We start from the raw sequence: 9,997 nt of genomic DNA, 5'->3' as shown, positions 1-9,997 counted from the left end.
GGAGACCCACCGAATTAAGTAGTTCCCCGCAGCCCCCGCGTGAACAAAAGGTTCCGGGACTGTGGGTTGGGTCAAGGCTGCTCAAACACAGAGGGTCCTTGGAGCAGTGCCTCCGGCCTCGGTTTCTTTATCTGCACAATGGGTGATGACTAGGACGGCAAAGGCCCCTCCAGCTGTAATAGTTCTCTTCTGGGACGCGGATCGGCGCCTCCGAGATCCTGGCAGCCCGCTCCCCTCTCTCCCCATCCCCCCGCTGGCTTTTCCGGTTTCCGCGCCCCTTGGCGCTCGCTCGGGGGTCCCAGAGGAAGCCGCAAGCTTCGCCGCCGCCTCGGCGCGCGCGCTGCCCGTTTGGGGCCCCGGCTGCGGGCGCACAAAGCCCCCGGCGCTGACGTCAGGGCCCCTCTCGGCGCGGCCGGCCCCCAGTGCAGGCGGAGCCGCGCCGCGCTCCCACCCCGGCCCGGAGCGAGGACCAGCAGCCAGCCCGGCAGCCCAGCGCAGCCCGCCCGCCCGCGCACGTGCCCGCCGGACCTGCAAACTTGTGCCACCGGCTCTGCCCGTCCCCGGGGAGCCCGAGCGCCCGCAGCCCGCGCCTCCCGCCCGTCTCCAGCCATGGGTAAGCCAACGCGCTGGCCCCGCGCCACCGCCACTAACACGGCCACGGCCTCGCGCCCCCGCCCCGCCCCCGCTCAGGTGGGGCCTCCTGCGGGCACCTCCGCGACCCGGCCCGGGTGGGAGGGTGGGGTGCGGAGGTGGGAGGGGCGCGGCGTAGGTGTCCCGAACGCCCAGGTGCGCGTCCCCGCCCTATCTCGGGGGCGTCCCTACCCCGGCGGCGCTCGGCTGCGCCCGAGGGCGTGCGGCTCGCGGGAGGGGAAGAGAGGGAACCCCGGGAGGGGGAGCCCAGGGCGCGGACGGAGCGTCCCGGGCTGCGGCTCCGGTTTTATTTTCAGGGGGTGGGAGAGAGTAGCTTCTTGCCCTTTTCCCGGGACGCCCTCCTGTCGTCCGAGCTCCGAGTCCGATCCGGTCCCACCGTGCCGGGGTCCTGTTCGCCTTAAACCCACCTGAAGCCAACGCCCAGTTCCCCAACCCTGGGGTCTTCCGAGAGCTCGTTTGGGAACCATGACCCTTGAAACCAGGAAGGTGGGAGGGAGAGGGACAGGATGGGACTGAGGGTGAGCCTCTTTGTCTCCCGTTTCAACTATCAAAATAATGACCTGGGAGCAGGTGGAGACGATGTGCCCCGCGGGTTTCGATGCAGTTGGGGGATCGACTACTCAGGGTGAAAAAGCCGAGCTCTGGGGATTGAAAATCTCCCACCTGGCCCGGGGCAGATAACAGACGGCTGTAGGATTCTGTCACCTCCTGATACCCCCGAAATCCTGCTGTCAGCAACATGTCGTTAAATGGGGACGCTGTATCGCTCGGAAAACTCGTAAAGAGTGCGTTGGAAATCAAGCTTTTTCCGCTGCACCCCTGGAAATGTGCCCGGGAAAGGGTTTTCTTTCCCTGCTCTGTTATCCTTCTCTAGTGGCAGACAGACTCCAGCCACAAGCGCCACAAAAACCACAAGACTCAGGAGCCCCTCGGAAGTATTCCTAATGAGGGAGTCAGTGCGTTTAACCATTGCGGCCCCTGGGGGGGGCTCGGGAATTCCTTGCGGAGCCCCCGGCCCCCTACCTGCATCCTACATTCCCTGTGCTATTGATTGTGTAGGTGGTAATTTTGTACCGATTAACATTTCGGTGAGGGTTAGTAAGGAGGGCACATTATTTCGCATTTAAAAGGAAGCTCAAAGAATTTTAGAGTTAAACCTTTTTTTTTTGGGGGGGGGGGGTTAAAAATTTAGGTGATCAAAATCAGAAAGGAAATAAGGCCCCCCAAATCCAACAGGATAATTTCTTACCAAAAAGTTAGGTATGAGATAGGTTAAGATCCTTCTAGAAAGGGCAGAATTGCATGACCTATATCTCTGGTTCCTACTTAATGCCCGCACTGAGTGGTCACAGCCTGTAACTGTTTGGGCAGTGCTTGGCACAGACATGTTGAAGTTACACAGAAGTGCAGGCTTGAGGAAAGCATTAACTAATTTTCCTGAAATAAGTTAACTCTGGGGGTTTTTTTTGTTGCTGTTTTTTGTTTATTAAAGCTAGGCATTCGGATTCGTTCGGGTTAGAAATTGAGCGTCGAATTACCACTTGGGGACCTTCTTGGGAACGGCTTTCACAACACCCTGGTCTTCATTGGGGCGGGCTTTATTTTTAAGTAGGTGTGGAAGTTCCATGCGGTACTCACGAAGGAAATGCCCAAACCAGAGGCCTGTTCTCAAGGGAGTACCTTGTGTCTGAGACAATTATTGCTTCTACACTTCAATTCCCAATTTATGTTAATTTGTGCATACCTCACTGGTTCTGGCAGTCTCCTTGGCTTTAGTTTTTAGTTTTTACATTAAAAAAAACACAAAAGTTCCCCTCACGTCAGAAGGGAAACGTACAGATTTCCTTTGGTAGGTTCTTAGTAAACACACCACAGGGCCGTGAACTGGTTTTATTTTTCCAGATGTATTTAATTACCGAACATACCCTGGTGAATGTTGTAATTGAAATGATTTAACGCTGGGAAAACTCTGACCATTTGTCCACTGGCAGGGACTTTGGTTCTTATACAAGTCACTTCCTTAATGTGGTATCAGTTAATTTACTGGTAAAATGGGTGAGGTTTGTGGAAATAACTGATAAAAGTCCCTTTGGACTCAAATTTTAAGGTATTCAAAATCTTTAAGTTGACAAAGAAAATAATGAGCAGTGGTGGTGCATGCAGTTTTATCTTTCAATGCATCTTAAAAGAAAACATGTTTTTCAAACATTGTTGAGCCAGTTGACTTTTTTTTAATGGCTTTGTTGAGATAGAATTCACATACCATGTAATTCACGCATTTAAGTGCGCAAAGTCAGTGATTTTTTAGTATATTCGAGTTGTGCAACCACTGCCACTAGCTATCATTGTCATCACCCCAAAAAGAAACCCTGTACCCATTAGAAGTCCCTCCCCGTTCTCCCCACCCCCCAACCCCTAGCAACCACTAATCTACTTTCCGTCTCTATGGACTTGCCTATTCTGGACATTTCATGTAAATGCAATGAGCCAATTGATGTTTGAAGTGTGTTTGACTATTCAGTACCGTTGGTTGTTTTGCACAATGGGAAGATGTCGATGTACTTTTTGTATGCTGTACAACACCTAAATGAATCAGTTGAAGCTAATTATTTCACTGGCTGAAGAGTTCCACATTTGGCCATTGTGCACGTGTGTGCTCCCACTTGCCCCAGCTCGCGCTCGCGCGCACTTGCTCTCTCTCTGTCTCTGTCTCTCTGTCTCTGTCACTGTTACTCTGATGGGAACTCAGGTTGCCTAATAGAATTTTGAGTCCGTTACTTCTTCATAGGCCTGGAGACATACCAACTAACTGGATTCCCTGCAGTAACCTCTTATGAGGCATTTGTAGACTATCCACCCAGCTTTGATATGGATCGTGTATCCAGAGAGAAGTGCCGAGTTTGTTTCATTAGTTGCCTGTAATTTCAAATGAAAATTATATGTGAAATGATCAGATACAGCAAAACAGTTAAATAGTTGTTTTGATCCGTTGTTGTGATAGGGAAGTTTTTATGAGGATTATGAATTTAAACACAGTCAATCATTTCACTAAATAGCATTAAAAAAAACTGGTTGAGAGCAGTTCTTTAACTGTAACGTGCATACAAGTCATCTGGTGATCTTCTGCAGAAAGCAGTGTGTGGTACTCTGGGCCTGGGTGGGGTCTAGCAAGTGCTCGGGTGGTGCTGGTGCTGGTGGTCCCCAGGGCCAGGAAATAGAGGGAAAGCAGACCAAGTCCGAGGCCCGGGTGCCTGGCCCAGCAATTCCACGAACTTACCATGTGATTTTGGGTAAATCATTTTGTCTTCTTAAGCTCGGTTTACTGCACAATAAAAGGGTTTGATGAAATCATTTCTTTGGGCCCTTACAGATCTAAAAGGATGTGATTTAGAAAAAAGAAATGAGAGGGTCATGTTAGGCTTGAAAAACATGAGAAAACAGCTCCCTAATTATTTAAACACTTTGTTTTCATGAAGCCAGCATCACAGGCATCACTGGTAGTTGCGTTGAATGCTGGTATCTTGACGTGCCCGCCAATAGGACAGCTGGCCCTCCTCCAAGGAGACTGGTGGAGGAAGTGTTCACCCTCTTTAGGGCCTCCAGCTTTGACTTTTCCTGCCCTCTTTTTAGAGCTGACCGCTCCAGAGAGCCGTTCTTTTTTTTTTTTTTTTTTGTATATATTTTTAACATCTTTATTGGAGTACAGTTGCTTTACAATGGTGTGTTAGTTTCTGCTTTATAACGAAGTGAATCAGCTATACATATTCATATATCCGCATATCTCCTCCCTCTTGCGTCTCCCTCCCAGCGTCCCTATCCCACCCCTCTAGGTGGTCACAGAGCACCGAGCTGATCTCCCTGTGCTATGCGGCTGCTTCCCACTAGCTATCTATTTTGGTAGTATGTGTAAGTCCATGCCACTAGAGAGCCTTTCTTGATTCTACACACAGGGCCCAGGCCATCTTCAGAGGCCAGAGTCAGAAGGAAGCACATACACTGAGGACCCACACATACAACATTTGCTTCTGGAAGTTTGCTCAGGATTTCAGATGCAGCTGGAGACGAAGGAATGGTACCTTAATGAATAGCTGGGCAGGAAGTATTCCCAGAATGGGCTAGCCTCCCTCCCTCGGAGTGTTAAGACCTAGTAACAGCCCACCTTCGGGTCCAGGAGAGAGCGCCCTTCAAGTCTTGGGATGTGGACTGAAATTTTGAATAAACCTCTAGTCCAATAGCACAGAGTACTGTTTGTGACAAACAGGAAGTAATTAATCACTTGGAAATTATTTTTTTGCTCCAGCAAAACACTTGCCCAAACCACTTGACCCCTCTAAGGGGTTCTTAGAGGACACCCTTATCTGCTGCATCCGGGGTCAACCAGTTAGATGGTTTATTGAAAATGCCAAAGTGGTGAATCATTAAAAGTACCATATATGTGTCTTACACATTCCATTTAATTTTAAACATTAATTCACCGGAATTTTGTTGGAAAGTCAAGGTCTTTGAGTGTGAGCCCTCAAACTCTTTGTTGTGTATAAATCACAGCCAGAATTCAGTGGCTTTTGATTTCCAGTTTGTTGCTTTTAGAGTGAGAGCCAATCTGTGTGCAGCATCCTTTTAGGTCACCAACCCCACTCCCCTTAAACCTTTAAAATTGCCCATACTTATTCTAGGGACTGTTTTTCCAAGTGACTCATCTTTTAAGGCTTTTCAAAGCCATTCAACTTGGTTTTCAGAGAAGAAAAAACTCTTTCTTTTGGCACTCATTTTATTAGTTTGTGTAACACCTAATTAAATTTCATAATTCTAGTAACAAGTACAGCTGGTGTAAACAGATTTGAGAGTAAATAGACTCTTCTGAGGTACACAGTTCAGCTGGTGGGTGAAGTAGTACATAGATGTCTTGGAGAATAGCCTAGGAACCAAGTTCTGTGGGCGATGGTCATTATGGTTTACAAAAAGAATAGAGAGTATGGGGTAATTGGGTGGGTCCATTAGGTGAACATTGGTAAGAGAGCTCTTACTGTATCTTCAGCCAATGTCATCCATTTAATAACTTTAACATGATTTTTCTGGTTACTATTAGCTGGCTTGTTAGTGTTTATAATATGGCTTTTCTGTTCAAATGTCAAATTTGTCAAGAACAAAGATTGCTTTACCCGTTGTTTTATCCCAGTGTTCATTCAAATAATTGACGTATTGTAGGTACTCCACAAATATTTGTTGAAGGGATAAGGGTTTTATCATATAAAATGCATTTTATTAAGGTTTGTCTATATTATAAATGTACAGATTTCAAAGTATATAAAATTATGTATGGCAAACTGTGATAAACTAGACTAAATTAAATAGGGCAAATGACATTAATTATTCTTTAATAACATTAATGCGTTGAGCGCAGATTTGTACAGAGTAACAGAATTTCAGAGCTTGAAGTCACTTTAGAAGTAAATTGGGGACTTCCCTGGCGGTGCAGTGGTTAAGAATCTGCCTGCCAATGCAGGGGACATGGGTTCAATCCCTGGTCTGGGAAGATCCCACATGCCGCGGAGCAGCTAAGCCCGTGCGCCACAACTACCGAGCCCGCGTGCCACAATTACTGAAGCCTGTGTGCCTAGAGCGTGCGCTCCGCAACAAGAGAAGCCACTGCAATGAGAAGCCCGCGCACCACAATGAAGAGTAGACCCCGCTCGCTGCAACTAGAGAAAAGCCCGTGTGCAGCAACAAGACCCAGTGCAGTCAAAAATAAATAATTTTACTTTTAAAAAAAAGTAAATTGATTGCTGTAGGCGTATATAGACACAGAAACAATTTAAAGAACAGTGTGAATGTTATTTCATTACTGAATTTTGCCTTTAGCTTTTTTCTTTTAATGTTATAAAATATTTTCCTCTGGTGACAAGTACTTCCTTGTCACATTTTTGAAGTGCAAAAAAGCTTGGAGTGAAACATTTTGTTTCAGTGAAATTCATTATTGCCCTGAGGATTGAAAGGCAACAAGGGTCTTGAGTTTTCATTCTCAGCTTGTGTAATTGGGTTAAATGAATACCTACCACAGTGCCATGCAACAAGCATGTGCCAGTCTCTAAGTGTTTGAGTTCCTGTTACATGGCCATCACCATGAAGGCTTTTGGGAATATAAGACATCTGCTCACTCAACAGGTGTTCAGAGCCCTACTCAGATGAGCGAGGTACTGTGCTAAGTTTTGAAGCAAAAATAAAAAAACAAAACCCGGTCCTGTCCTCAGATCACCGCAGTTATTTTGGAGATGCAGATAAACAGTTATAATAGAAGTACAAGGTCGTGTCGAATAATTTCCTCTGTCTGAGGGAGAAAAAAAGGGTGGGGTGGTATTTCTGAGAGGGATTTTCTGGGGAGGGCGGTTATCCTTGATCTGAGTCTTGAAGGATGAATGGGATGACAGGAGTCAGTGTCCGGGAGAGGACATCCCAGGCCCTGGCTACAGATGTGCAAGAGCAGGAGGTGTGGCAGAGACCCCTGCATGGGTAAGTTGAGGTGGTGGGCATGGCCTGAACGTGGGCGAGTGGGGAGAGCTGAGGCTAGAGGAGAGGCCAGGCCAGACAGTGAAAAGCTAGGAAAGCATTTGATCGTTACCCTGTTGGTCACAGAGAATCACAAAGGGATTCTAAGCAGGGAAGTGACAGCTGGAGAGAAGTGACAATCTACCCGAGGAGATAAAAGAAACCCAGACTCGGGTAGCTTGAAGGAAGCTTCTGGGGGAGACTTGAATTTGAGTTGTGTTGAGAAGGGTGGAAAGGGTTAGGGTATGCGTGGAAGAGAGGTAGGAGTGAGCAAGGTTTACTGGTGGGATCCTGAAGAAACTGGCCTGGCCATAGCAGAGAATGGGTGTGGGGAAAAGTAGGAAAGGAAAAAAAAAAAAAAATGATGGGGGGAGGGGCACTGGAAGACTGGATGAAGAGTAATGCTTTAATTGATTACACATGGGCACACATAGGTGAATCTTGCAAGAATATTTATAATCTTATCTATTGCCTCCTCCCTTTCAAAAGATAAAGTGGAGAAGGAAGGAAGTGTGAGCCTTTTGGGGATGGAAAGAGTCTCTTTGGTGCGACTCCAGAGGGGTTAGACATTGAAAGGAAACCCAGTTCTTGCCTATTTATACATTTGATTATTTTGAAAGTGTCATTATTTCTTCCTTAAATATTTGAAAGAATTCACCAGTGAAGCTATCTGGGTCTGGAGTTTTCTTTGTGGAAATGTTTTAAACGATGAATTATATTTCTTTAACAGAGATAGTACTATTCAGATTTCCTATTTCTGTTTGTTTCAGTTTTGATAAGTTGTGTTTTTCAAGGACTTCTTCATTTTATCTAAGTTATTAGCTTTATTGATATAAAGTTGTTCATAATATTTTTGTATTATCTACCTAATCCTGTTGTGTGTAGGATCTGTAGTGATGTTCCCCTGTTCATTCCTAGTGATGTAGGTAATTTGTATTCTGTTTATTTTTCTTGATCAGTCTTGGTCATTTATTTTAAAATTTATTTTAGTAGGTTGATATTACATCTGATACCTACATCTGATAGATGAGCTGATCACTTAATTAAAAAGGAGTACTTTTCTTGTAATCAAAAAATAGGATTTTAATGTCTAGAAGTAAAAATTGCTTGGTTAAAAACAGAATCTGCTGAAGGAAAAAGTATCTAAACCTGATCTTTTGAATTTTACTCTTAATGGCTCTATAACTCGTGTATTTGAACTTGGTTTGACAAGATCTGTTGTAAACGATCTTGCATGAGAGTTATTGCTTAGTATCTGCTTGTGTGTTTGTTTTGTGTAGGACTGTTAAATTCTGTTTTCCTCTTCGGAGCAACTGGAGACAGATACTGAGACAAAAGAAGTCTTCTTTCCTTCCCTTTCAAGTGTACTTTTAGATCAGTGTTTCTCAGCCTCAGCACTTTTGACATTTTGAGCTGGATGATTCTTTGTTGTGAGGGACTCTCCTGTGCAGTGTAGGGTATTTAGCAGCATTCCTGGCCTCTACCCACTACATGCCAGTAACGCTCCCCAAGTTGTGACAACAAAAACTGTCTCCAGGCGTTGCCAAATAACAACTCCTGGGGGGCAAAATCACCCCATATTGAGAGCCACTGCTTTCAAGTAAGAGGAATTGAAAACCTTTTGTGTTTCACAATATTATAAAATCTGAGTAATGGCATCATTGAAAACACACCTACAGAATAGAAAAATCTCTGGTTCAAAAGATGTTATCCTTCTGAAAGGGATACTTGATTTTTCAAGTTAAAGGAAGTTTTTTTTTTTTTTTTTTTAACCTTTTTTCAACATCATCAGAGAATCTGGAGATACAGTGGGGAGCCTTGCAGACCACCTAATTCACTCTTTGGAGTAAAATGGTACCTAAAGCATCTCAACAGTGAGAGCAAACACAGAGTGTCTGGCTTTCCTTGGTAAATTGTTCTGATGTTCAGGATGCTTTATCTCTGAAAGAACTGAATCTATGTGAAGTTTGTTTTGCTTGCTAAAGTTGGTTTCATTATCCTTTGTTCTCTTCATTAAGTAGAAAGATCTCAAGGATCTAGTCACGTTTCTTAACATCCTTAATTACCTTGATGGCCTTTCCAAATTTAGAATTCATCTCCTTAGCTATAATCAAATCTGCCCAGATTAAACCTTTAAGGCAACCTCCTGAACACTCTGTTTCATCCTTAGGGTCTGTAGTAATGACTTCTTTACATTTTTCCGTGTGTTTGAGAAACGCAGGAGTTAAAGGGACTGATTTCCCCCTTCTTGCTCACAGAGATCCTTTTTGAACAGCCATTGATCTCCCTGCCCTCAGATGGAGACGTTAAATTGGTGTTTTCTGAGGGATCTGAGCACCCTTGCAAAATAGTTCTAGTGTACAAAGAGCAGGAACCTTGGAAGTGAAAGTCAGAAGGAGGCTACAAAATCTGCTATTTTGTGTGTGTATCAGGTCACCCTTTTAGGTTTAGGACTGTGGTGTTTCACGACTCCCTGAAAAGAATGTTTAAATGGAGGCTTTTAAAATGGCAGCTTAAATTCAGGCGTCTGTTCCTTCACACAATGAGCAAAGAATGGAGATGTAATTAGCAAAGAAACTCACACCCTTAGGATGACCTTATTTGATGCAGCTGTCTATGTTACATTTTCTTTTTAGTTTTCTCCTGTGGAATAGTCTGACAGTATCCACAGTTAAGTAAAGCAGAATTCAGAACATTAAAGAGATGAGTTTTCACTCCACGAATTACTGTCATTTTGCAAAGCCACTGCCCTGGATTACCAAAAACTGTTTTGAGCTCTATTATATAATGATATTTTGTCACA

At 44.9% G+C, this 9,997-nt stretch overlaps 1 protein-coding gene across 1 annotated transcript in view; it reads left to right on the top strand.

The window, feature by feature from the left end:
- The first annotated feature begins 505 nt into the window (after positions 1-505).
- The window catches only part of GPM6B (glycoprotein M6B), a 153,444-nt gene continuing 143,952 nt past the window's right edge, over positions 506-9,997 (top strand). Inside the window, exon 1 of the mRNA XM_029240457.1 lies at positions 506-613. Within this exon, the coding sequence (XP_029096290.1) occupies positions 610-613 (4 nt within the window). The 5' untranslated portion in view covers positions 506-609. The remainder of the gene's footprint in view (positions 614-9,997) is intronic.

This window comes from Monodon monoceros, unplaced genomic scaffold (assembly GCF_005190385.1).
Source record: "Monodon monoceros isolate NGI ecotype Baffin Bay Population unplaced genomic scaffold, NGI_Narwhal_1 Super_Scaffold_22, whole genome shotgun sequence".
In the NCBI taxonomy this organism is placed as follows: Eukaryota; Metazoa; Chordata; class Mammalia; order Artiodactyla; family Monodontidae; genus Monodon; species Monodon monoceros.
The sequence above is the reverse complement of the archived record's forward strand: the minus strand, read 5'-3'. Positions and strand labels throughout refer to the sequence as shown.